General features: G+C 53.1%; 1 protein-coding gene across 1 annotated transcript in view; it reads left to right on the forward strand.

Annotated features, from left to right (window-relative positions):
* Nucleotides 1–4,013: 4,013 nt before the first annotated feature.
* LOC129554215 (beta-galactosidase-1-like protein 2) overlaps nt 4,014–27,875 on the forward strand; it is a 36,040-nt gene continuing 12,178 nt past the window's right edge. The window contains exons 1-6 of the mRNA XM_055422820.2: nt 4,014–4,111; nt 15,024–15,221; nt 17,270–17,338; nt 17,687–17,782; nt 19,868–19,976; nt 27,179–27,271. Of these exons, the coding sequence (XP_055278795.2) occupies nt 4,029–4,111; nt 15,024–15,221; nt 17,270–17,338; nt 17,687–17,782; nt 19,868–19,976; nt 27,179–27,271 (648 nt within the window). The 5' untranslated portion in view covers nt 4,014–4,028. The remainder of the gene's footprint in view (nt 4,112–15,023; nt 15,222–17,269; nt 17,339–17,686; nt 17,783–19,867; nt 19,977–27,178; nt 27,272–27,875) is intronic.

Genomic DNA, 27,875 nt, shown 5'->3' on the forward strand with positions numbered 1-27,875 from the left:
GTTTAGTGGACTGTGCTGTTTATTCATTTATTACTTTTGTAATAATTTGTGTGAATCCTAGCTCACTTAAAACATACATTTGTTTATTTGGCTCTGCCAAATTTTAGTTGCTGCTTGTGCGATCTAGCTCCCTGACCAGGGATCAGACCTGGTGGATTTCTCGCCACTGGACCAGCAGGGAAGCCCCGAGGACCGTGCTATTTGCTGCTCAGCAACATCACCAGGAACCAGGGCACGTGGAGGGTGTGTCTGGGAAGCACCTGCACAGGTGGAAATCGGCCTCACCTGTGACGCCTTCCCCATCGGTCTCCTGGGCCGCCTCTCATTCCAATTACACCAACACGTTTCTATCACAGCCTGAGCACCTGTCAGACAACTTTATGTCTTTAACAAAGTGGACAGAAGATACTGGTTTCGGGGAGTGCGCTCGGGGGAGAGACTGCGCCCTGGAGACTCAAGGGTGGCTCCGGCCCTGGGTCAGCCCCAGCCGCCCCCTCCCACCGCACCGGGTCTTTCGCTTTCCTGTTTGTTCATTCCTTTCTGTCTCTCCTGGGTTTAACTTTCTATAGCTGAGAAACATTTGCTTAATGCTGGAAAAAAACTCTTCAAAGTAAATGCAGCTTGTCTTTTTCCAGAAGTGAAACCTCATCGTGTTCTTAGCAGCGTTCCAAGCCCAGAGCCGTGTACAAGTGCAGCACAGTCTTAAAACACGCAGTGGTGTGTGTGCCTCTGCATGTATTTTCTAGAAACTCTGATGCTGTGGAAAACATCAGCCTCCCTAGACATGTTTCATATTTTCTTTCAGTAAACTCTGAATTTTGTTCTTGGGATGAGTCGGGTTTGTGATTGCTAGAAAGCATAAATTTGCCCAAATATCATACAACTTCCTTTGTGACATAATTCTGTGCCAAAATAAGACTTTTATTCATCTTTTCCTTAAACGTGAGGTTTATCTGGACTTTTTTAAAATTAGGAAGTTGAAAGCGGCAGGAGTGAGGACCAGAACAGGACTTGTGGGCCGAAAGGCAGAGAGTATTTCGGGCAGCCCTTCGCACCTGTCCCCACGCTGTTCATATGTGTGCCAGACACATTGTCTAAAGAAAATCTACAACGTTGTAGCTTTTCACATGATCAGTTCAGTCGTTCAGTGTGTCTGACTCTGCGACCCCATGGACTGCAGCACGCCAGGCCTCCCTGTCCATCACCAACTCCCGGAGTTCACTCAGACTCATGTCCATCGAGTCGGTGATGCCATCCAACCATCTCATCCTCTGCCGTCCCCTTCTCCTCCCACCTTCAATCTTTCCCAGCATCAGGGTCTTTTCCAATGAGTCAGTTCTTCACATCAGGTGGCAAAAGTATTGGAGTTTCAGCTTCAGCATCAGTCCTTCCAACAAATATTCAGGACTGATCTCCTTTAGAATGGACTCGTTGGATCTCCTTGCATTCCAAGGGACTCTCAAGAGTCTTCTCCAACACCACAGTTTAAAGCATTAATTCTTCGGTGCTCAGCTTTCTTTATAGTCCAACTTTCACATCCATTCATAACTAGTGTAAAAACCATAGCTTTGACTAGACGGACCTTTGTTGGCAAAGTAATGTCTCTGCTTTGTAATATGCTGTCTAGGTTTCTTCCAAGGAGCAATTTTAATTTCTTCTAATTTTTTAAATTTGTCTTTTATTTAATTTTAATTTCTTTAATTTAAATGTCTTTTAATTTCATGGCTGAAGTCACCATCTGCAGTGATTTTGGAACCCCCCAAAATAAAGTCTCTCACTGTTTCCAATGTTTCCCTATCTATTTGCCATGAAGAGATGGGACCGGATGCCAATATCTTTGTTTTCTGAATATTGAGTTTTAAGCCAACTTTTTCACTCTCCTCTTTCACTTTCTGCTGGATCATCGAAAAAGCAAGAGAGTTCCAGAAAAACACCTATTTCTGCTTTCTTGACTATGCCAAAGCCTTTGACTGTGCGGATCACAATAAACTGTGGAAAATTCTGAAAGAGATGGGACTACCAGACCACCTGATCTGCCTCTTGAGAAACCTGTATGCAGGTCAGGAAGCAACAGTTAGAACTGGACATGGAACAACAGACTGGTTCCAAATAGGAAAAGGAGTACGTCAAGGCTGTATATTGTTACCCTGCTTATTTAACTTATATGCAGAGTACATCACGAGGAACGCTGGGCTGGAAGAAGCACAAGCTGGAATCAAGATTGCTGGGAGAAATATCAATAACCTCAGATATGCAGATGACACCACCCTTATGGCAGAAAGTGAAGAAGAACTAAAGAGCCTCTTGATGAAAGTGAAAGAGGAGAGTGAAAAAGTTGACTTAAAGCTCCACATTCAGAAAACTAAGATCATGGCATCCGGTCCCATCACTTCATGGCAAACAGATGGGGAAACAGTGGCTGACTTTATTCTTCTGGGCTCCAAAATCACTGCGGATGGTGATTGCAGCCATGAAATTAGAAGACGCTTGCTCCTTGGAAGGAAAGTTATGACCAACCTAGACAACACATTACAAAGCAGAGACATTACTTTGCCAACAAAGGTCTGTCTAGTCAAGGTTATGGTTTTTCCAGTGGTCATGTATGGATGTGAGAGTTGGACTATAAAGAAAGCTGAGTGCCGAAGAATTTATGCTTTTGAACTGTGGTGTTGGAGAAGACTCTTGAGAGTGCCTTGGACTGCAACCAGATCCAGCCAGTCTATCCTAAAGGAAATCAGTACTGAATATTCATTGGAAGGACTGATGCTGAAGCTGAAACCCCAATACTTTGGCCACCTGATGCGGAGAGCTGACTCATCTGAAAAGACCCTGATGCTGGGAAAGATTGAGGGCTGGAGGAGAAGGGGACGACAGAGGATGAGATGGTTGGATGGCATCACCGACTCGATGGACATGGGTTTGGGTGAACGCCGGGAGTTGGTGATGGACAGGGAGGCCTGGCGTGCTGCGGTTCATGGAGTCGCGGAGAGTCGGACACGACTGAGCGACTGAACTGAACTGAACTTTCAAGAGGCTCCTTAGTTCTTTGTTTTCTGCCGTAAGGGTAGTGTCATCTGCATATCTGAGGTTATTGATATTTCTCCCTGCAGCCTTGATTCCAGCTTGTGCTTCCTCCAGCCCAGCATTTCGCATGATGTACTCTGCATATGCGTTAAATAAGCAGGGTGACAATATACAGCCTTGAGGTACTCCTTTCCCAATTTGGGCTTCCCTGGTGGCTCAGCTGGTGAAGAATCCGCCTGCGACCTCGGTTCGATCCCTGGATTGGGAAGGTCCCCTGGGGAAGGGAACGGCTACTCACTCCAGTATTCTTGTTTGGAGAATTCCATGGACTGTATAGTCCATGGGGTCACAAAGAGTCGGACACGACTGAGCGACTTTCACTTTCACATGATAAGTCACTATTTAAAAAACTTTCTCTTCAGCATTTGAACTGCTTTAACATACTGCGTTGGCTTGGGAAGCACCTGTCGCACCTGCTCGCCTGTTCAGCGCGCCGGGGATGACTTTACCCACGTGTTCAAGTGTGCAAGGACTGCGCAGCGCGCGCCCAGGCGGTCAGCTCCTGTTTGCACGTCTCCAGCCGCAAAGTATCTGCCACTCAGAGCGCCTCGTAGGGCCGGGCGCGGGGGCGGAGGACCGGAAACCGCCCGGCGCCCCCGCCGCTCTCCGCGAGGCCCGCCCCGCCCCGAGGCCCCGCCTTGCCCCGCGGCCCCGCCCCGCGGCCCCGCCCCCGAGGCCTCGCCCCGCCCCGAGGCCCCGCCCCGCGGCCCCGCCCGCGGCCCCGCCCCCGAGGCCTCGCCCCGCCCGAGGCCCCGCCCCGCCCCGCGGCCCCGCCCCTCGGTGCCGCCTCGGGGGCGGGGCCTCATGTTGCAGCCAATGAGCACCGGCGGGCCCGGAGCGCGGCGGCTTGTTGCCTCGGCGACCGGCGCGCGGCCCCGCCCCCGCCGAGCCTCCGGGTCGGGTTCGGACTCCGACGCCGGTGGGTCCCGCTCAGCGAACAAGCCATGCCCAAGTGGGGCGCGCGGCGGAGGCCGAGCCTCCTGCTCGGCGCGCTGCTGCTGATCGCGTGCCTCCCGGTGCTCCGCAGGTGAGCTGACGCCGCGTCCCGCGCACCTGCGCCCGAGCCCGGAGCCGGCCCGGAGCCCCCGAGGGCAGTCCCCACGGGGCGGCCCCCCGGCCCCGTCCGACCGGAGCGCCGGCGCCCGGTCCCTCTGCGTCCCCGGCGCCCAGGCGCTGCACGCCCGGCCCCGGCGTCTGCGCCCAGCCGGGGCTCCCCGCCCTCCTGCGCAGGGGGTCCGCGCAGAACTGGCCGTCAGACCCCTCTCTGAGGTGCCCAGCGTGCGCGCCCCCGATCCTCCTGCTTTTTCCTGAAGTCCCCACATTTCCTGCAAAACCTGCTGCGAGGTCAGAGCTCCAGCTCCGTACGGTCCATTTGACCGGCCGAGCGCGGGCCCCAGGTCTCTGTCCCGCGGTCCTCCGAGCTCCGGTTGCTCCGTTCTCGGGATGCGTCTTCCCCTCGCCCACCAGCACCAGCTCACCCCTTCCCATTCCCCATTCCCTTATAACATGTTATCTGGGGGTGCGTTTGGGGACAGAATGCTTTACCCACCACCTGTGCGCGTGCCTGAGCCTAGAATTTTACAGCTGTGACCCTATCTCTCAGGTCGGTGCCTGGAACTTTCCGTATTCAAAACGACCAGGGCTGCGGGAAGTCAGGCAGGGACACTGGTGCTAAAGTTGAAGGCTGAGCCAGTGGGCCTGCCGCAGGCACGCCACCCTCGTCTGTCGCTGCTTTCTGTGTCCTTGTCACTTCTCTGGACTTACTCTGGGAGACGGCGATGTTTGGGAGGGAGAGAACTCATTCCCTTTGCACCTTTCCAAGTCTGAGGTGTCACCTTTGTTTCGGAGACAACGAGGGTGTCAGGATTGTTTAGGAGAAGGAAATGCTTTTCTGGGGCTTGGAGAACTTGAGGGCGTCTCGTTTCCCCAGCTGCTCCCAAGACTTTTCCATCTTGTCTCTGATCCTTCCCCTTCCTCTTTAAGGGCTGGTCCTGGCCCTTGGAGGCACAGGCTGACGCAAACCCCGGAGCAATCCCTCCGGGCAGAGGCGGCAGGAGCCTCCCGCAGACACCCAGGTATCCAGGAGACCACACCCCAGGGAGAAAGGCCCGCCGTGTGGGACGGGCACGTGCTTGGATGCTGGAGGTCTGAGAGGCAGCGGCCCTTGCGGGGGGGCCCAGACAGGTCACAGTGGCGGGATGTGGCTGCGAAGGGCTTGAGATGGGCCAGGCAGTGCCCCTGACAGTCCCCAGGAGGAGGCGCGAGAAGGGGGCGGGTGCTTGCTGGGGTCTGGAGGGAGAGGAGGTAAAGAAGCCGGGCTCTCTCGGGCAAGGGAACTTGTGCCCATCTGGCGGCAGGAAGGGTCGGGTCCGTGGAGCAGCTGGGGACAAAGGGCAGCAGCTCCTGCCCTGGCACTGGCGTGGCGCGTTTAGGGAGGACACGGCTTTCCTGCTGTGCCTTCTTTCTCAGCAGGTGAGACGGAGGCCGGAGCAGCTGAGGCTGGGTTAGGGCTGCCTCTTAGGTCCTCCGGAATACGTGTCTCCTGGCCATCTTTTGGGCTGTGTCTCACGGGTGCCTTCCGCCCAGGTCCTTCCGTCCAACTTGGGCTGGACACTGAGACCTGCGTCTGGAGGCCAGAGCCAGCTGCCCCCCCATCTGATGCCACGGTGGCCAGGTCATCAGCCGAGTGGGGCCTCTCCCAGCTGTTGTTGGGAACGTGGGCGCAGCCCCCAAAGCAGAGGTCACGCGGGGACGGACAGCAGAGTGGGGAGCTCTGGGTCAGAGGTGGGCATGGCGGGGAGAAGGGGCTGCTTGGCTGCAGCCTTTTTTTCCCCCATAAACTTTTCCCTGGATTGGTTCGCGGTCAGTCACTGCTGTTTGTTGACATTGTACCCAAGAAATAAGAGGACCGAGATGACTTTTGAGGAAGATTTCAACCTTTGGTTTTTAGCTTGAACATGGGTCTTAAAAAAGTCACCCTGATGGCAGTATAACCGTCGTGTAGTCAGCCGCACGTGCAGCAGGTGGGTCTGCTGGGCTCTGACAGTCACCATCGTGGAGCGGCCACCACAGCCCCGACAGCGGCTGTCCACCAGCCCCGGAAGTTCCCTGGTGCCCCCGCGCCCCGTGCTCGCATCTCCCCAAGAACGCTCATGTGCTGCATTTGGCCTCAGACACTGGCTGGCATCCTCTCAAGCGTACGGAGGTGTAACCCTCTGCCTTGGCTGACTTTCTCTGCTTGGGGTGCTACTTGGAGTCCAGGGTGCACATGTTGGGTGAACCTCAGCTCCTAACCTCCCCTTCTCCACAAGCACAAGAATGCCTGCCTGGTGTGATGAGGGCGTGGTTCCCATTCAGGACCTTCCCTCATATCTGCGCCTCACTGAGCAACGCCCCCGGGAGCTCTGCATCTCTCTAAGCTAGAGGTCAGCTGCAGAGCTGGCAGGGCCAGAGCCACAGGGGGCCGCCTGCATCACCTCCGGAGGGAGGTCATCTTTGCTGCTCCCCATCCTGCTGGGGTCTGGGTTCCCGGAGCTCGCTCCTCCCCTGGGAGGGAGAGGAGAAGGACTTCTCGGGTGCCCCGGGGACACGGGTCACAGCCTCGGAACCAGGCCGCTCTCTTTGGTCCCTTCCTCTGAGGGCATGAGTGCCGGACCGTGTCCTTCTGGGCATCTGTGCGGTCACGGGTTTTATGGGCTTCATCTGTTCCGGACGCTGCTCTCCATGGGGCCCGAGTCATTGCCGCTGGAACGCTCCAGCTCTCGTGTTCTGGCAGCGAAGCTCTAAGCCCGGGGGAGTGTCACCCCTGCCACACGTTGTCGGGCGGGGGGGGCAGGTGTCTGAGACCTTGTGCCGGAGGAGAGGGTGGATGCTGAGGGTCTGTGATCGGGAGACCGGGGTCTCAGCAGGAGTGTGGACGCTGAGGGTCTGTGATCGGGAGACCGGGGTCTCAGCAGGAGCGTGGATGCTGAGGGTCTGTGATTGGGGGACCGGGGTCTCAGCAGGTGCGTGGATGCTGAAGGTCTATGGGGGACCGGGGTCTCAGCAGGTGTATGGACGCTGAGGGTCTGTGATCGGGGTACCGGGGTGCCCCAGAGACCAGCCCTGAGGCCTCCGGAGCCTTGACCCCCCAAATATCAGGACTCTAGCCAAGAAGTCCTCTTCTCTTGGAAGGAGCTCGGGAAGTAAACATGCTTCATTTCCATGATGCGACCCCAGTCCTGTCGTGTCACCTGGAATGCTTTTCTGGTGAAGTGGCAGGAGATGCCAGGTCTCAGAGACCCTCTTGGGACATGTGGGGCCTGAGGGCACCAGGGCCCTGTCCAGCCCCCAGGAGCGGGGGCTTGCTGCCTGCTCACCACTCACTTTTATGTTTGCTTAAATCGATGGGTCTGGCTGTCAAAGGCCATGTTGAGAGTCCCCCTCATGTGGTGCCTCTCCTGGATGAAATGGCAGTGGATTCTTAGAGGCTCGTGGTAAGATAGTGGATGCTTCTCGACAGGGGTCTGCGGGAGACCCTTGGTTAGTGCCCCCTGCTCCCGCCCTCGCCTCCCACAATGGCTGGTGGGGCTGTTCTTTCAAGAGCACCTTGGGTTGTTCTTGCAAAGGTTATTTTGTGACTGGGTCATCTAGGAAGAAGGATGAAGTCTTCAAATAAAGTAAAGGGGAAAATGAGGTCCCTGGGCTCCCATCTCCCTGCCCAGAGGCGGCCCCCATCACGGTGACACTCAGGGGTCCCCCCTGAGTATGGAGACGGATGTAGGCGGCACTCTGTCCAGTTATTTAAACTGCCCCCTCCTGAAAGACATCCACAGCTGCAAACCAGGCTGCAGTGAACGTCTGTGGCGATATTTCTGTTCCAGAATCTCTGACTATGTGAGGGGCTCATTTTAAGTCTTGATTGACATTTACAGTAAGTAAGTAAACAGCAGATTCTCTTTCTGTTGGATCAGCCTGAGCTCTGTGGTCTGAGGGGCAAATTGGGCTGATATGTGTGTTGAGTCTGTGTCCTCTAAGAGCTAACCCAGCTCTCGCCTGTCTCAGAAGGCAAGTCCCATGGGGTGGACTTTGAAAGCAATTTATTTAGGTTGCACTTGTTTGGTGCAATCCTTTGATTCCTCGAGTCTCCGAGATCAGAGTCTTGTCATGGGGGCACCTGGAGGTTTGCTCACAGAGCTTTCCCTTCTTGGCACTTCCTCTGTTGATGCTGCCGGTGGGAACGTTCCCCAAAGTGAAAGCACAGTGTCCCATGACGTCCGATCACTTCGTGCTGTCTGTGTGTGGTTGATTTCGAAGGAGGAGTGTAACTGCACGACAGGGTCTTGGGGTCTCCTCGAGTAGGTGCTCGTTCACATACGAACTCCTGTGTGCTTTAAGATAGGGCTGCTGGCCTGGCCTGGGCAGGGGTGCCAGGAGCAGTGGGCACAGGCCTGCGGATGCTGCCCGATGAACTGAAGACCCAGCACTCTGGAAACAGTTAACGCCTCTCCCGGCAAAGCAGGAGCCAAGGCCTGGTGCACACGCCAAGGAGCGCGTCTGCGAAGCCAGGCCAGACCCGGGGCAGAGCTGCGGCTCTCAGGACTCACGGGTTGATGCAGGAGGCACTCTTCCAGGGTCGGGTGTCAGAGGCGCTGACCAGGAATGGGAAGCGGGTGGATCCCTCCCCAGGCCCCCAGCCCCCCCGACTGAGGGAGGCGTGCACAGAGCTGAAGCCTGGTGAGACCCCTAGGCCCCCGGTGGGCGGTTCTGGAGACGGGGTGGCTGATGAAACTGGGCCTCAGGAGCGTGTAGCCACGTCTGTCTTCAGAGTGAGGAGGAGAAGTGTGTATTTCAGTCCCGAGTGTGAGATGTCTTCATCGTGTCCGTCTGGGTGATGGCCTCAGGCGCGGCCATGTGGACGGGCGGTGTGTTTTCACGGTCAGCATCTTTAGAGTGAAGCCTTGGACGCAGACTCAGTGGAACCTCACCAATTGGGCACCGGTTTGCGTTATGTGGGGAGCAGGACTCTCTCCTGCCTGGGCCGGCCGGGACTCCTGCTCTGGGGGGCGGGAAGGCAGTTCCTGCAGGCTCCCAGCTCACATGCCAGCTTGTCCGCTTGTCAGCCCAACACTGGGTGAGCCTCCCTGGCCCTGCCGGCCACAGGCCCCGGTGCTGACCGCGTCGTCTCTGCTGAGCCTGGGCGTGGGGCACCGGCCCATCCGGGTCTGGATGTGCGTACAGAGGACAGAGGGTGAGGAGGCGGCCGTGCCCGTGGGCGGCCTGCCAGCCCCGCTCAACCCCAGGCTGGTGCAGTGTCTGCCCCACCCACGGGGCCCACCCAACCTCCATCAGGACATTTCAGACCGATCCCCACTGCCTGGTTCAAGAAGGTCGTCTGTAGAGCAGGGAGCACTTCGGGGCTCATCTCACAGGAAGAGCTGGCCCACCAGGCACTGCACACCAGTCCGCTTCCCCTGATGCCTCCGCTCAGCCAGCACGCGTGACCCGTCCGGGGACAGGTAGCCTGCCCCCTGTCTCAGGCCCTTGAGCTGCAGGGGGGTGAGGCTCAAGCAGGCCCCTGCCCCAGCCGGTCCCACCCGGGGGAGGCCTGCCAGGCGGCCTGACACCATGTCCTCTGCCAGGAGCCCCTCCGTAGCCACGTCAGTCAGGGTCCAGGCCAGCCACCCAGGTCATTCTGGGACCAAAAGCCTGCTCGTCCTACGACAGAGAGGTGTCCAGAATTCAGAAGAGTGTAGATGGGAGCTCCCGCTGGAAGGCAGGCAGCGGCCCTGTTCTCCGCGGAAAGTGTCATCAGGGCACATCCCTGGTGGTCCGGTGGCTGAGACTCTGTGCCCTCAGCGCAGAGGGCCCAGGTTCTAACCCTGGTCAGGGAACTGGATCCCTCATGTGGCCACTGAACGTCTGCCTGCCACGTTAAAGACTGAAGGTCCCGTGTGTCACTGCCAAGCCCCAGAGCAGCCAAATAAATAAATATATATTTTTTAAAGTTTCATCAGGAGTGAGCTGCTCACGGGAAAGCAGCAGCAAGTAGGGGTTCCCTGGGGTTGGCGGGCTCTGAGGTCGCAGGCCTCCATCAGAAGGCCCTCCCACAGGCCCTGGTGCCTTTCTCGATCGTGGCCCGGCAGCTGCTCGGGAAGCCAGAGGTAGTTATTAGTGTTACAGGCAGCAGCGCTGATAAGCATCGTCTGTATTAATAACTGTTTACATTGTTGTTTATGGGGCTCTGACATGTATCACCTCGTTCTCTCAGAGTGAATTCCTTGGAGAAACCCGGCATTTATTATCCTGGTTTTCCTGGTGCAGGCATCCCTATTATTAGTGTATTGAGGACTCGTTAGTTACCTACCAGAAAGTCCTCCTTGGAGAAACCCAGCGTTTATCACCCTGGTTTTCCTGGCGCAGGCATCCCTATTAGTGTATTGAGGACTCGTTAGTTACCTACCAGAAAGTCCTCCAAGCATCTGGTTCTCTGGTGTGCGGCCTTCGCAGCAGCTCCAGCTTTCCTGGTTTCAGTGTTGATTTCGCCCCTCTTGGTGAGCACCGAGAGGAACGTGTTTTTAATCTAGAAAATCACAGGATCTAGAGAGACGGGTAAGGAGAAGCCCCACCCTGGAGGAAGCTCTGCAGACGTGTATCAGAGGATAAGCTGCAGGCTGCTCTGAGGCCGACCCCGGGGAATGGTCACAGTGCAGACTTGGACTCAGTAGGTCCCTGTAGGGCCTGCGTGTCTGCGTTTCTAACGAGCTCCAGGCGTAGTACCTGCAGGGGAAGGGCACTCCTGGAGGCAGAGGTGCCCGATGGCTTGTCATCCACTGGGGCAAAGACCATGGAGTGTGTGTTTCTGCCGGGACTGTGTTGGGACAGGGGGTCACAGAGAGAGCCATCTCCCACCCCACCTGCACCCTTGCACCTACCGGGTAGGGGAGGCCCTCACAGCTTTTGGGGAGATGGGGTTGTGAACAGAAGTTATGTCAGTGACTTGGAGAACTCCCAGGAGCTTTTCTGTTGAAGTTCTGGCCAGTGATCAGGGATTGCTTCCTGGTGGAATGATGGCTCAGTGGTGTGTGTGTGTGTGTGTGTTTGTATGTGTATTTGTGTGTTCACCGCTGGACGGTCAGTGATCAGTGTGCCTGTGTGTATGGTGTGTGTGTGTGTGTTCACCACTGGACGGTCAGTGGTCAGCGTGCCCGTGTGTCTCTGTATGTCTGTGTGTGTGTGTGTCTATGTGTGTGTGTGGTGTGTGTGTGTGTCTGTGCGTGTGTGTGCACTGCTGGATGGCCAGTTGTCAGTGTGCCCGTGTGTCTCTGTGTGTCTCTGTGTGTGTGTGTGTCTCTGTGTGTGTGTGTGTCTCTGTGTGTGTGTGTTCACCACTGGACGGTCAATGTTGAGTGTGCCCGTGTGTCTCTGTGTGTGTGTGTGTGTTCACCACTGGACGGTCAGTGGTCAGCGTGCCCGTGTGTCTCTGTATGTCTGTGTGTGTGTGTCTGTGTGTGTGTGTGGTGTGTGTGTGTGTCTGTGCGTGTGCGTGCACTGCTGGATGGCCAGTTGTCAGTGTGCCCGTGTGTCTCTGTGTGTCTCTGTGTGTGTGTGTGTCTCTGTGTGTGTGTGTTCACCACTGGACGGTCAATGTTGAGTGTGCCCATGTGTCTCTGTGTGTGTGTGTGCGTGCACTGCTGGACAGTCAGTGATCAGTGTGACTGTTGCAAAGCAGAGAATCTGCACGCAACTCTGCCTGTCCTCGCCTGGGTGAGCGCGGAGCGGTCAGGTAAGACTGAAGGCCATGGAAGCCTGCACACCACGTAGCATAAAGGAAGGCAGAGCGTGTTCTTTGGGGAAGATGTGGTCAGAACACAAGGAGACCGCGCTCGGCTGTGGGTGAGCTGGAGGCCTCCCACGAGCAGCAGGAGCTGGCGTAGAGCCAGGTGCGGCCCAGGAACCAGGCGGGGTGGGAGGTGGCCTGGTGGGGACCCTGGAGCGCACAGGCCTCCTTGTGCTGTGCCAGGGCTCACACTCCAGGGTGGGTGGGCAGGGTCCTTCAAGGCCCAGGTGGAGTGTGTCCAGATTTGAGGACCCTGCTGTCTGCCATCGTGACGTCGCTGAGCCCCCAGCAGCACAGACTGTGCATACATGGGTGGTGGGTTATCAGTGAAATCATGGATGTCGAAATGCCAGGCTCAATACAACTGTTTCATGTCCCTAAGTACTCTTCTTTTGATTTTTTTTCAACCATTTACAAATGTGAAAACCATTTTCAGCTGGCATACTGCACGCAGGCACAAAGTAGCAGGGGTGGGGTGTGGAGTCTGGCGTTTGCAGACCCTTGGCTTCGGGCAGCAGCCCAGTGGACAGTGCTTTCACCATGAAATTGACAATTGAAATAAGATGGCTTGGCACAACGTCCAGCACATTAAATATAGTGAAATGCTGAATTAAACGGAGAAGGCAATGGCACCCCACTCCAGTCCCCTTGCCTGGAAAATCCCATGGATGGAGGAGCCTGTTAGGCTGAAGTCCATGAGGTGGCTAAGAGTCGGATACGACTGAGTGACTTCACTTTCAGTTTTCACTTTCATGCATTGGAGAAGGAAATGGCAACCCACTCCAGTGTTCTTGCCTGGAGAATCCCAGGGAAGGGGGAGCCTGGTGGGCTGCCGTCTATGGGGTCACACAGAGTCGGACACGACTGAAGCAACTTAGCAGCAGCAGCAGCAGCTGAACTAAATGGGAAAGAATGGAAAGATTGGGATGGTTCATATCAGGGACACAGAAAACACACTGAAGCTATTCTATTTGCAAAGCATGTCAAAATGAATGGATTTCAAACAGTGAGAAGATGCTTTTGTAGCTTGTAAGATACATCTTTAACAACAAGTCTCGTTAAGCCCTTCCCTGCGTGCCTCACAGGACAGCATGCCTTGCGGCTCCTGAGGGCCGCCCTGTCTCACAGGCTCTTTCGTCGCACTTCCCTGGTGTCCGACCCTCATGCAGCGCCCGTGAGCACTTAGGACAGGCGGTGGCCCCAGGTGCCAGGGCAGGGCCGTGCCACGGAGCCAGGGTCCCCAGCCCTCAGTGACGGCACCACCAAGGGGAGGGCCAGGGCTCACGTGCAGACTCTCTTCTCAAAGATACTGCTTTTGTTTCCACATCCCCATGCAGGTGGTCATTTGGGAGAACTGTATTTCTGACATTTCGGTTTAAGTCACTCGGAACGTGGGACTTTTTGGAGAAGGAAGCCACCGATAGGTTTACAGTTACCCACACATGGCCATTTCACAGTCTCCAAATGCATTCCTTCCCCATCCCCTAGTGACCATAACTTTGTGTTTTTTTTGTTTTTTAACATTCATGATTTTAGTTCTATTTTGAAAGTTCATTTGTACCACTCTTTTTAGGCTCTAAATGTAGAGCAATATATAAGCAATATATATGATAAGCAATATCATATATTTGTCTTTGATTTACTTGACTCAGTATGAACTCTCTAGGTCCATCTGTGCTGCTGCAAACGGGATTATTTTGTTCTTTTTGTGGCTAAGTAATATTCCTTTGTACCACATCTTTATCCATTCATCTGTCAATGGACATCTCGGTGGCTTCCATGTCCTGGCTATTGTAAATAATGCTGCAATGAACATTGGGGTGCATGTGTCTTTCTGAATTATCGGGCTTCCGTGATAGCTTAGCTGGTAAAAAATCCGCCTGCAGTGCAGGAGACCCTGGTTCGATCCCTGGGTTGGGAGGATCCCCTGGAGAAGGGAGAGGCTACCCACTCCAGTGTTCTTGGGCTTCCCTTGCGGCTCAGCTGGTCAGGAATTACGGTACTACAGATATACGCCCAGGAGTGGGATTGCCGGATCATACGCTAGTTCTGCTTTTAGATTTCGAAGGACCCTGCAGACTGTTCTCCACAGTGACTGCCCCTGCCTCTTATGTCTGGCTTCAGCAGACATGCAGTCACTGTCATTGCGGGGGAGGCATCTCAGTTTCTGTCCCAGTCTCAGCGAGGACCAGGTGTGGGACTGGCTGGGTCTGCACAGCTGAGGAGCACGGGCTGTGGCCCCGTCCACACTGCCTGTTCTGTGGCCGTCAGACTGAGCCCGTGGCGTGGAGGTGGGGGGAGAGGTGGCCTCTACACACGCTGGTGCCCGGTGAGGCTCGGGCGGACAAGACTGCCTCAGCCAGGGCTGGTTCCCACGTGCCTCTTTCAGTCCGGGTTTGAGTTTAGCTTCTGTCTGAAGATAAATGGAAAGACCAGAGAACGTAGGGGCCTTTTCAAAGCAGGGCCAAGGCAACAGTGACCACTCCCGTCCTCCCGGAGACGGGCTGGAAGGGAGACGGGCTGGAAGGGAGATGGGTGGGGGTTCTGTGTTGCGTGAGGGCCCCCTCTCCGCCCCGCCAGCCCTCCGACTCCTGGGGGCGCATTCTGTGGACTCACCTTCCTGGCAGCCCCTGGTGGGCGCTCCCCGGCCAGACGCCCCTCGGCCACACCCCGTCCTCAGGAACGTGAGCTGCAGACGCTGGGTCCCTGAGCAGACGCTGTTCCTAACTGGTCCCTCTCTCAGGTATCTGCACCGCCAGCCTGGGGACTGTGACCTTGAGGTGACCCCGAGGTACCGTGTCAAGTAGCTGCTGCTTTGATGTGTGTCTGGTGGCCACTGTAGGAAGCCACGTCCGCCCCCGAGTCCTCTCGGTGCCAGCACCGAAGGGCAGCTCCTCCTCCCTTAGAGCCCTGCCCGCGTGCACCCCGACCTCCCTTCTGCCCGCAGCCCCGTGCTCAAGGCCGGCTTGCCTGTTCCTCGCCGGCTGGGTGTGAGCCAGCCGCTGCTGGCGGCCCTGAGCCTCGCGTCGTGTGTCCGGGGGCTGGAGGCGGAGGCGGGGGTCCAGCTACCCACACCCCTGCGCCCGGCTGGCGGCCGGCTCTGAGGCCCCGTCTCCCGCAGGCTGGACTGGAGTGGCCTCAGCGCCTCGTTGTGGCGGCGCCGGCACCTGGGGCTGCGGGCCGACGGCCAGAACTTCAAGCTGGAGAACTCGGCCTTCTGGATCTTCGGGGGCTCCGTCCACTACTTCCGGGTGCCCCGGGCCTACTGGAGGGACCGGCTCCTGAAGCTGCGGGCCTGCGGCCTCAACACGCTGACCACGTGAGCGCTGCCCCGCGCCCCGCCGCGCCCCGCGCCCCTCACCTGGCCCGGCTCCGGGCCACGGGTCTAAGGGGGAGCAGCCCGGCCCCCGTGGGTCTAAGGAGGAGCAGCCCGGCCCCCGTGCGTCTAGGGGGAAGCAGCCCGGCCCCTGTGGGTCTAGGGGAGGAGCCCAGCAACCCTGGGTCTAAGGAGAAGCAGCCTACCCCCCATGGGTCTAGGGGAGGAGCCCGGCCCCCGTGGGTCTAAGGAGGAGCAGCCCAGCCCCACGTGGGTCTAGGGGAGGAGCCCGGCCCCTGTGGGTCTAGGGGGAAGCAGCCCGGCCCCTGTGGGTCTAGCGGGAAGCAGCCCGGCCCCTGTGGGTCTAAGATTGATGAGGCTGGCCCCCGTGGGTCTAATGGGGAGTAGCCCAGCCCCCGTGGGTCTAAGAGGGATGAGCCCGGCCCCCCGTGGGTCTAAGGGGGAGCAGCGTGGACCCCGTGGGTCTAAGAGAGGAACCCGCCTCCCCATGCGGGTCTCTAAGAGGGAGGAGCCCGGCCCCCCTACTCCCGAGCCCGGACCCCCGGCGGGTCTAAGGGAGAAGCCCCCCCTTGCCGAGGTGTGTGTGGACTTTCCCACCACACCTGTCTCCATATCGCTTTCTGGAGTCCTTTTCAGAAGCTGTGGCTTCCATCCTGGAACAAGTGCAGGGTCAGCCTGCGGTGGCCACTCGCCTCTATGCTGAAGGGGGAATCAGTTACTACGGGTACTTGGTTGGGAAAAAAACTTGATCATTTTGTGGATGTCTTTTTCAGCATTTCCAACAGATGTTTGGACTCAAGTCTATGAAATCAAGTGCGTGATCAGGCTGGGTTATTAAAACTTCAGGCAAAAATGTGTGATTACAAGTCAAGGACGTGGGTTTTATTGGTAGTTTATGAACTGATTTTGAGGACAGTTCCAAGAATAGTTACAGGGTGTTCTGAGCCATGACAGCATAGTTGAACAAAGTATGTGATTTTCCAGGAAGGCTAACTAGTAGGATCCATTTATTTCTGGTCCTGGGGGCACATGCTCCTGTTATAGGGCTTGTGACAGGGGCTGAGCATTTTGCCTTATAAGAGCAGGAGAGTCTGTATGAGCTCTTTGAGTCTGAAGTGGAAGCAGGAAGCCACCTGTTCACCTTTGCAATCGGAGACCTTCCCCCAGAGGCTGGTGTGGGTGGCGTCCAGGAGAAGGGCACCCGGGAATCAGAGGCAGCCCCTTAAGGAACTTACATTTCCTGATCTTCTCTTTAGGGCAAGAACCTCTGTTCTGTGATGGGTTTGGGACTCTGAGTACTGCGTGAGAGCGGTGCTGATGAGTAGGGTTCTTTTTAGCCTACTTTTGTTGCCGACCAGGCTTCTAGGACTCTAATCAATAGGCACTGACCAGAGGCCTGAGGAGGGTCGCAGGGGACGGTATGCCCGGGGGAGCAGGAGCAGCAATGGGGGCTCCTCCCGGGGGGCGGCGGTGAGTCTGGGGGAGCTGGCATGGGGATTAGGCGGTCCCCCCACTTGGTGGTGCTCCGTGGAAGGGTCCTGCACGGACGCTGCTTTCACCCCCAGCACCTTGGAAATGGCAGCTGGGTGCTGGGTCTCTCTGTGTCTCGGCTGTGCTTGCCCCATGTGCATGCGCTTGTGTTTAGTCTCTTATAGCTTCTCTGTATTTTGTTTGTCCAGGTACAGGCGCCTCGGCAAGGGTTCCAGGTCCTAGCCTACCTCGCTTTTAACTGCTTTGCCCATAAAGTTACTTCTTTCTTTGGTGAAGAGAGAGGATGCTGGAGAAGCAGGAGGGAGGGACGCCCCCAGATCTCCTGGCCCCCTGCCCTTCTCCGGGGGGGCTTCCTGCTGCTGCGAGCTCCCCGGTCTCCCCAGTTTCTCTCCATTCCAGCCCTGACGCTGCTCAGACGGCGAACCTGAGAAATCCGTCTTCAGCCGTCACGAGGGTTCTAGGGATGGGGGTGCTGGTCTGGGAGGCAGAGTGGAGAACCACTGGAGGCCTCACGCCTGTCACCCTCTTCCCTGCCACAGCTACGTCCCGTGGAACCTGCACGAGCCAGAAAGAGGCACATTCGACTTCTCCGGGAACCTGGACCTGGAGTAGGTTCTGTGACCCGGCCGGGCGGGGCCGGGGGTCTGAGGGGCGGGGACCCACAGGGCATCCTGGGCAGAGGGGGCCCCACGCCCTCCATCACGACCCTGCCACCCCCGGGCCGGGCCTGCCCCCCGAGTCCAGCCCTGCAGCCCCTCCCCAGAGCGGCCGCACCAACATCCCAGCTGGGGGCTCGGCGGTGACCCCAGGGGTGGGGGGTGTCTCTGCTCTGCGGGGGGCATCCTGCCCTCAGCGTCCCCAGCCCCCCGGGGAGGGCCGCGCGGGCGAAGGGAGGGGGTGCTGGGCCGTGTTCCCCCGGGCTCCGAGCCCTGAGAGTGGGTGACCCGACCCCCCAGGGCCTTCATCCTGCTGGCGGCGGAGGTGGGGCTGTGGGTGATCCTGCGTCCAGGCCCCTACATCTGCAGCGAGATGGACCTCGGGGGCCTGCCCAGGTGAGCGGGCTGGGCCGTGGCCAGGGCTGGGGGTGCCCTGTGCGCGTGTGTGAGCGCTGAGCACCCCGTAGGCCGGTGCTGCTGCCTCCGTGGCCGTTCCACCCTGTGCAGAGGCTCCTTTTCAGAGTAAGTGGCCCCAGAGGGCAGCCTCTTGTGACGCCGCAGTTTCTGTCCTTCCCAGACTCCACGTGGCTCCGAGCCGCGGGCGCGGGCGGCTGGTCTCAGGCGCCGGGCCCTGCTGCCGGGCTCACCTCGGTAAGGTCCCATCTGCACTTTCGGAAAAACGGGAGACGTCAAACCCACCCTCCTGTTCCTTAGATGTTCTACGAAGCTTTTTTTTCTTACTATGAGATTTTATTTTATTTTTTAGAGTTCTTTCTTTTTTTATTGGAGGCTAATTATTTTACAATATTATATTGGTTGGTTTTGCCATACATTGACATGAATCCGCCCCGGGTGTACATGAGTTCCCCCTCCCGAACCCCCCTCCCACCTCCCTCCTCCCCTTATCCTCCCTCTGGGTCATCCCCGCATACGGGCCCCAAGCATCCTGTAACATGCATCGACCCTGAATTGGCGATTCGTTTCACATATGATAATATCCATGTTTCAATGCCATTCTCCCAAACCAGAAGCATTTTTTTTTAAGGGCGAGCATTTTGATAACGTAGAGGAGAAACACGCTGTTTCAGTTTTATCTTTTGCCTTCAGGTTTTAGGCCCTGACGAGCTATCTTGGGATGGGGTCTCCACAGGAGTCAGAACCGTGCCTGTGGTTGGCTCAGGAGTTGGGCGGGATTACCTGGTCCCAGGTGTTTCTACCACTAGTAATATTCCAGCAGAAGGGTTTTCTGTGACGGAGTCCGTGCTCCCGGTTCTAGCTGCTAGCTCCCTCTCCCTGGTCAGCCCCCCAGAGGGAAGTGGACTGGTCCTATGTGCCACCTTCTGCTCTGTGAAGGCCTCACTCTCATCTCCAGGGTGACCGGGCCTGCCCCCTGCCCAGACCCCTTCTGTCGCTGGGCGTTAAGCTCGGCGAGGGGCCCCGAGGCTCACACAGCCAGAGCATCCTCGCCCCTCCTCCCTGCGGATTAGAAACCCTGTGTCAGCAGCGGCCCCGATTAAGTCTGAGCTCTGAAGCCCTCAGGCCGCCCGGCACCAACTGCTTGGGTCCTGGGCAGGCATTCCCGGGAGGCGGAGCTGGGTGTGCTGCAAACAGACAGTCCCAGAGGGGACCAGAGACAGACATGGGTGTCGGGCCCCAGGGGCTGTCTCGCCATGGTCACCCAGTGACCTGACGCAGTGATGGCTTTCTCAGCCTGTTCAAGTCTTCTGGACCAGGATGCGAGAAGCACTGGGGCCTTCTGCAGGAAAACATAAACGTTCCTCAGAATCTGTATGAGAAGGAAAACACCTCGGCTGCACTTCTGGAAGTGGGGCTCCGTGCTCACCTGCGGGGTGAACACTACGGGCAGGCCAGGGCAGGGTTAACCTTCTTTGTCTCCAGTGTCCCCTCCTCTCCCCCTCCCCATCCCCCTCCCCCCGACCCCAGGCCGAGCTCTGGATGCTGAGGAGCCCGTGCAGATGGGGAGCAGCTGGACCAGCGAGCGGAGGCCAGACCCCTTCTCTCAGCCCCCAGGCTGCTTTTTCTGCTGACAGCAGAAGGCGACCCCTGTGTCCTCCAGTCCCAGTGATCCCCGACCCCCTTCTCTTCGCCTGGCTCTGATGAGATGTTATGTAAAGTCTTGAGACATGGGCCTTGGCATCAATGAAAAGCTTTGGTTCCTCTGACTGGCAACCAGACCCCTGGCCCTGACTCAGAACTAGAATGGCCAGCGGTGCTGGGTCCTCAGGGAGAAAGCAGGTTCTGGCCCGTGCCAGCGTGTGCCCTGCATCCAGGCGGGTCTGACCCGTGCCAGCGTGTGCCCTGCAGCCATGTGGGTCTGGCCCGTGCCAGGGTCCGCCCTGCGTCCCGACTGGCCTCCAGGGTCACCCCTGGGCTCCCTGAAGCTGCTCCCTTTCAGCCATCATCCTGCTCAGAGCAAACCCCCAGGCGGTGAAACTAATCACCCTCCCCTTTTCATTCAAGCTGGTTACTCCGAGACCCTGACATGAGGCTGAGAACAACTTACAAGGGCTTCACGGAAGCAGTGGACCTTTATTTTGACCACCTGATGCTCAGGGTGGTGCCGCTCCAGGTAAAAGAGCAGACTGGGCCGGCCCTCCGCGCCCCCGACCGGCGCCGCAGCCCGGCGGGCTCTCAGCGCTGCTCGGCTCACGGCGCTTCCCGCGGCCGCCACCCTCCTCCGCGGCGGCCTGCCTGGGGCCGCGCTGCCGCGGGCGGGAAGCTCCGAAGGCCGCGCAGTGCGGGCGGGCGCGGGGCTGCGGCGCCGGGCGCTGGGGGATGGCTCGCCCGTCCGTCCCGTCCCGCAGCGCAGGGTCCGGAGACGCCCCTGTGAGGAGGGGCCCTTCTCCTTATAGTCTCCACGGATGGCGTCCCGAGTTCATCCTTTGGCTCCCAAAAGGGTGCTGCACAGTGCAGGTTTATCATTCAAAACATACGTCTTAAAATGAATTTGGGGAAGAAAGTGACTTAACTTGGCATCTAATAATTGGAAGCAATGAAAAAGCAGGAATGCAAATAAACTCTTGTTTCTGTAAAAGCAAGAAGTATGACACTGAGAAATTAGCACAGTTAAAAAATTAGTTTATTGATAAAAACGGCTGTGAGTCAGTGGTTTGGGATATTCACAGCACACAGATCAAAGAACTGTTGGTCCTTTGTAGGGTGGGCAAATAAAACACAGGATACCCCCGTTAATGTGAACTTCAGATAAACAAGGAATACATTTTTTAAGTATACATATGTCCTGAATATTGCATGGGACAGTTACATTAAAAAACTCATTGCTTATTTAAAAATTATTTGTTGTAAATAAAAGCAGTATAACTGGAAGTCTTACTTTTACTTACTAAATCTGGCAGCCTTAGTCATGAAAGAAGCAAGAAGCTGGGAAAATTCTTGGTCTAGAATTTTGCAAGGAAGATGAGACCGTTTAGCGAGCGGTCACGGGCTGGGCGGCAGGGGTGGCGGTGGGGGCCGTAGGGGTGGCTGCTCTGGGATGTGGCCCAGAATTCTTCTTAAGCAAAGCACAGAAAGGTCATATCTAATCCAGGACAGCTTTTTCTGGGTGCTGTGCTTAGGCGCTTAGTCGTGTCCGACTCCTTGCAACACCATGGACAGTTGCCCGCCAGGCTCCTCTATCCATGAGGATTCTCTAGGCAAGAATACCGGAGTGGGTTGCCATGCCCTTCTCCAGGGAGTACAGATATCTGTTTGAGTCTGTTTTCACTTCCGTTGGATATACACCCAGAAGTGGTATTGCTGGGTCACATGGTTTTTCTGTGTTTAAGGTTTTGAGCAAAAGTTAAGTGTTCCACAACACACCATTTTACATTCTCGTGGACAATGCACAGAATTCTGATTTCTTCACACCCTGGCCCGCAGTTGCTGTTCTCTGTCTGTTTCATAAAACCCATCCTAATGGATGTAAAGTGGTATCTCGCTGTGGTTTTGATTTGAATTGCTTAATGATTAGTGATGTGGAGTATTTTTTCATGTCCTTACTGGCCATTTCTATATCTTCCTTGGATAAATATTTATTCCAATTCTTTGCCCACTTTTTGATTGGTCTGTGTGTTTTGTGGTTGTGGCAGTTCTTTCTTCAGCATCTAATCAAAGGGATGACTTGTAAGTGTCTTCTCCCACTCTGAGGGTGTCTACTGGTAAGTCCAGTGCACCTGGTTTCTTCCTGGGGTGCCTGTGCTTTAGGTAAGTCACTGCCAAACCCAGTTTCATGACCCTTCTCCCCGTGTCGTCCTCTGAGAGTTTCATGGTGTTACTCTCACATTCCGGTTTATGATCTCCTTTGAGTTGTTTTTCAGATGCTGTGTATAACGTAAGGGTCCAGCTTTGTTTTCTGCATGTGCATGTCCAGTTTTCTTGCCATCATTTGTTGAAGAAAATGACTGTCCTTTCCCCATTGAATGGTTTTGCCACCCTTGGAGAAAATCCTTTGACCATATGTATGAGTTTATTTCTGGGCTCTCTATTCTATTCCATTGGTCTATATATTTGTCTTGCAGCCAGGACCACACTGTTTTGATTACCGTAGCTGTGTGGTAAGTTTAGAAGTCAGAAAGTGTGAGATCTCTAACTTTGTTCTTTTTTTCCAGCATTGTTTTGGATATTCAGAGTCTCTTGAGAGTCCATGTGGATTTTACGATGCCTTTTTCTGTTTGCTTAAAAACACTGGTGTTTTGACAAGGATTATAGTGACTTTGTAGATTACTTTGAGTAGTAATGACATTTTAATAATATTAAATCTTTCAGTCTATGAACACAGAGTATCTTTCCATTTATTGGCATCTTCTTTCTTTTGGCAACATTTTATAGGTTTCAGTGTATAAGTATTTTGCCTCCTTAATTAAATTTATCCCTAAATATTTAAATCTTTATGATGCTATTGTATGTAGAAATTTTCACTGATAGTGTATAGAAACCATTGAATTCTTTGTGCATTGGTTTTATATCCTGCTGATTTGCTGTATTTGTTTATTAGAACTAATGGGTTTGTTTGTGTATATAATCTTCATGGATTTCCTACTCATAAGATCATATTGTCTGCAAACAAGAGATAATTTTGCATCTTCCTTTCCAACTTGGATGACTTATTTCACTCTTTTTTTCCTAATAGCTCTAGCTAACAGTCTATACCTTTTTGAATAGAAGTGGTGAAGGCAGGAATCTTGCCTCAGTCTTAATCTCAGAGGAAAAGCTTTCAGTGAGTATGACACTGGCTGTGGGCTGTTCACATATAGCCTTTTTAAAGGTGAGATAGTTTTCTTATATTAGTAATTTGTTGAGTATTTTTATTTTGAAATCATGCTGTATTTTTGAAGTGCTTTTTTACAACATCATTTGAGAAAATTGTGTTTTTCTTACCTTCATTACTGTGGTGTATAACATTGGTCTTATTGAACCGTCCTTATATTCAGGGATAAACCCCACATTTTCATGGTGTATAATCTTTTTGGTATGCTGCTGAATTTGGTTTTTTTAGTATTATGTTTAAGATTTTTGCATCAATATTCATGAGGGATCAGTTCAGTTCAGTCGCTCAGTCGTGTCCGACTCTTCGCGACCCCATGAATCACAGCACGCCAGGCCTCCCTGTCCATCACCAACTCCCGGAGTTCACCCAAACCCATGTCCACAGAGTTGGTGATGCCATCCAGCCATCTCATTCTCTGTCGTCCCCTTCTCCTCCCGCCCCCAACCTTTCCCAGCATCAGAGTCTTTTCCAGTGAATCAGCTCGTCGCATGAGGTGGCCAACGTATTGCAGTTTCAGCTTTAGCATCAGTCCCTCCAATGAACACCCAGGATTGATCTCCTCTAGAATGGACTATTGGTTTATAATTATCTTTCCTTGTTAACTCTTTTCCTGGCTTTGATAATACTGGCCTCATAGAGTAAATTTGGAAGTATTCCTTTTTTTCAAAATGTTTAGAATTTGAGAAAGGTTGGTGTCAATTTCCTCACTAGTTATAAATCTGTTCAGATGTTTCTTTTTTCACAATTCAGCCTTGGCATATTGTGTGTTTCTACTTGTCTTTTCTTACTCTAACTAAAGGTTTGTCAATTTTACTAATCTTTTCAGAGAACCAAGAAAAGACTGGTGACTTTTCCCCGTTGTTTTTCTAATCTTCTGTTTCCCCCCTCCGCTGTCATATTTCTCATTTCCTTCCTTCTGTTACCTTTGCATTTAGTTTCTTCTTTCCCAGTTGCTTAAGGTGGAAAGTTAGGTTACTGACTTGAGATCTTTCTTCTTTTTTGGAGAAGGAAATGGCAACCCACTCCAGCGTTCTTGCCTGGAGAATCCCAGGGATGGGGGAGCCTGGTGGGCTGCCGTCTATGGGGTCGCACAGAGTCGGACACAACTGAAGCGACTTAGCAGCAGCAGCAGCAGCAGTGCTTTCGTTGTACCCACAAGTCTGCCTGTCGTGTTTTTATTTTGTCTCAAGATATTCTCTAGGTTTCCTGAGGTTTCCCCTTTGAGTCACTGATTGTTTATTCACAGTCTTGTGAATTTTCCAGTTTCCTTTTTATTGTCGGGTTCTACTTTCATCTTTTCTGTAATTGGAAATGACACTTTATATGATTTCAACCTTAAATTTTATAAAAACTCGCTTTATGGCCTAACATATGGTTTATCCTGGAGAGTGATCCTTGAGCATTTGAGGAAACTGTGTGTTGTGCTGTCGTTGGGTGGAGTGTCCCGTATACACTTGTCAGGTCTGACTTGTCTGTAGCGTTGCTCAAGCCTTCTTGATCTTCTGTCTGATTATCCTGTTGGAAATGGAGTATTCAAGTCTTCTACTGTTTTTATAGAGTTGCATTGCTCCCTTTAATTCTGCCAATGTTTACTTTGGAGCTCTGGTGTTTGGTGCAAGTATGTTTATAATTACTGTATCTTCTAAATGGACCCTTTTATTGTTGTGCAAATATGAATATCTCCACACCTGTGTACATTAAATAATGTCTGTCTTTCCCCTTCTAACAATTTATGACCCAAAGTCCATTTTGTCTGTTACTACAGTCACCCCCTGCTCTCTTTCTGTTACTGTTTACACAGAATATCTTTTTCCATACTTTCTCTTTCAACCCGTGTATGTCCATAGATCTAACATGAGTGTCTTGTAGACAGCATATAGTTAGGTGTTGCTTTTTTATGCACCCTGAAACTCTGTCTTCTGGTTGGGGCGTTTGATCCATTTATATTTAGAGTAATGACTGATGGGGACGTGCTGGCTTCTGTTGCTTTGTTATTTGTTAACTGTGTGTCTTGTAGCTGTTTTCTCCCTTATCTCCTTAATTACTGCCTTCCTTTGCATTTAGTTGATATTTTTTTGCAGCAGATTTTACTAGTTGAATTTTTTAAGTAACAAGTTTTAATTCTTCTTATTTCCTTTTGTGTATATTCTACAGATATTTTGGTTACCGTGGGGGATAACATCCACTGTCCTACAGTTATGACATTCTATTTTATATTGATACCATCTTAACTTCAACCACATACAAAAACTCTACTTTTTTACATCTCTGTCCCCTTTATATTATTGCTATCACAAATTGTATTTTTATATATTGTGTACCAATTAATGTAGACCCATAATTATTTTTAAATACTTGTCTTTTAACTCCTGTAAAGAATAAGAAATGGAGGCACAAACTAAAATTATAATAACACTGGTTTTGACATTTTTCACATATTTACCTTTCCCAGGCAAGTTTATATTCTCACCTGGCTTTGAGTTCTCATCTAGCATCCTTTCATTTCAACCTGAAGGACGCTGTGTAGCATCTCCTATAAGGCAAGTCTAGTGGTAGTGTATTCCTTTAGCTTTTATTTGTCTGACAACGTCTTAATTTCTCCGTTATTTTTGAGGGACAGTTTTGCCAGATAGAGAAATCTCAGTTGCTAGTTTTTTTCCTCCAGTACTTTGAATATAGTATCCTACTGCCTCTGTCCTGCAAGATTTCTGATGAGATATCCACTGGTAATCTCACTGGGGATGGTTAGCAGACATTCGGTCCACACTAACAAGTCTTTGCTCTTTGGTCTTATCCACGCTATTTAGTGTGGGGCAAATAGGCTCATGGACATTTTGGGTAGAACTAGATTTCAAGGACTTTTTGGCATGAACTGAATGTCATATGAACCAAATGTCTTATGGATTGAATATCTTATGGATGTGTTGGACAGGACCAAATGTTCTGCAAGGTTGGGAATCCTTTGTACATGTCAAGTTGTGTTTCTCTTGATCCTTTCAAGAATCTCTCTTTGTCTTCTGACAGTTTGATAATATGTATTGGTGTGGGTCTCTGGTTTAATGTTACTTGGATTTCACTGAAGCTCGGATCTCTGCCCCTTTCTTTTCCTTTTGGACTTCCTATAGTGAGTGTATTTGTCTGTTTACTGATTTGCATAGTCTTTTAGGATCTCTTCACTTGTCTTTATTCTTTTTGCTTCTCAGACTCAATAATTCAAAATGACCTATCATCAAATTTGCACACCCTTTCTTCTGCCTGTTTGAATATGCAGCTGAACTCCTATGGTGAATTTTTCTATTTAGATAATGTACTCTTCAGCTCCAGAATTTCTGTTTAGTTCTTTTTGAAATCATTTCTGTCTCTTTATTGATATTCTCACTTTGTCCATATGTCCTTTCCTTGATTGCTGTCCATGTTTTTCTTTAGCTCTTTGATCATATTTATGACAGTTGGTTTAAAATTCTTAGTCTTCTAAGTTCAGTGTGTGTTTCTTTAGAGACCGTTTCTAGATCCTTTAGACACTGTTTCTAGAGATTTATTTTGTTCTTTGAATGAGCTACATTTTTCTGTTTCTTTGTATGCCTTATTTTGGAGGGTTAAAGTTAGGCATTTATAAAGACAGTCCCCTCTCCCAGCGTTTGCAGTGTTCTGGAAAGACCTTTAGTATTTAATGGGCTCCTGAGCCTTGAGGTCAGCCTGGGATGCAGGCTTGAGATCTTCTCAGGTATTTTCTTGGTATGTATCCTGTCTGGTTTGTGTGTGTGCTTTAAAAAAAAAAAAAAAATTCCCCCAGCTGCTTTTACTTGTTGATTTCTCCAAGAGTCTCACCCTGGATTCTTCTTGTGGCCTTAGATATTCTATCATATTCCTCTGCCCATAATCCCTTGCTCCCGGGCACCCATGGGTCTATAGTCCCCCTGAAATGTTTACAGGCTGTGACCCATCGCTGACTTTTGCAGCTTCCAGCCTGAGGTCCAAACCGTACCAACGTTTTCTGTCTGATCTACAAGTCAGATGAGACAGAAACTAGTTCTCTGGGGAGCCCACAAATAGTCCGGAACATTGCAAACAAGTTCCATCTTGCTCCTTCTGTCCTGATGAAGGAGGCTGGAACTCACGCTGTGTCCTTCTGACTGCACCATACTACTCCAGGGGGTGGGTGGGACACAGGTGAGCAAAATCACGGAATGTGCTACCATTTTGAATGTGTCTTTTTCTTGATTGGATGTCCACTTGCTTGCGTAAACATTTGGCTTGTTTCCAGAGCTCCTATAAAGTTACTTTAGTCAGTGGTGCAGTTGTTTTTTTTGTTGTTTCCCTAGGGAGACAAAGGCCTGGAGCTTCCTTCTCCCTGTCTTACTAATGTCACTCAATTGTATATCAGACCTTTTGAGACTTGCACTTCTGAATGGGATGTTTTGCTGTCATTGGTGATAACTGTGGTGACATTAGTTGATATGGTTCCCACTACACCCTCACCTTCTGATTGCTCTCTGTTTTCTCAGTACAAGCATGGGGGACCCATCATTGGTGTGCAGGTGGAGAATGAGTATGGGTCCTACAACAAAGACCCCGCCTACATGCCTTACATCAAGAAGGTAAGAGTCAGCTCAGCTCACTTCTGTGCGTTCCCTCTATGGGGTCTAGTGTGATGTGTGGGCCTGTCACCCAGCACCATTTACTAAGCAGTAAATCCTTTCTCCAGACCTTGATTGCAACAGGGTCCTCACTTGTGCCCTCCGTTGGCTGAGTTTAACAGGGATTTTGGTACATATGGTGCTGCGGGGTCTGAGAGTAACAGAACTGCCTTGACAGGGCTTGGCTGGAGGCCTTCCTGGCGGTGGAGGTTGCTGATCTGACTCCAGCACTCAAAGCAGCGGCCCCTCCTTCGGCTGCACGTTGGCTTCATCTGGGAAATGTTTAAACTCACTGTGCCCAGGCCATATACCGTCCGTTAAGCAAGGGTCTCTGGGGTGGAGCTCAGACATCTGATTCCAGCGTGCAGGTGGCTGGAGCCCTGACCAAGTGTGCAGGCAAGGGCAGGGCCAGAGCAACACCGAAAAGAACAGGTTCCTACTCAAAGGTGTGCTGCAGCCCATGGCGTTGCAAAGCCTCGGCTGCGACGAGTGACTGAACAACAGCTGCTCAGAGCTGGCTCCTCTCACTCGGCAGCTGAGACCTGGAACAGATGCATCCATTTTT

The sequence above is a fragment of the Moschus berezovskii genome, chromosome 14 (genome assembly GCF_049115385.1).
Source record: "Moschus berezovskii isolate FMDL1 chromosome 14, NW_MosBer_1.0, whole genome shotgun sequence".
In the NCBI taxonomy this organism is placed as follows: domain Eukaryota; kingdom Metazoa; phylum Chordata; class Mammalia; order Artiodactyla; family Moschidae; genus Moschus; species Moschus berezovskii.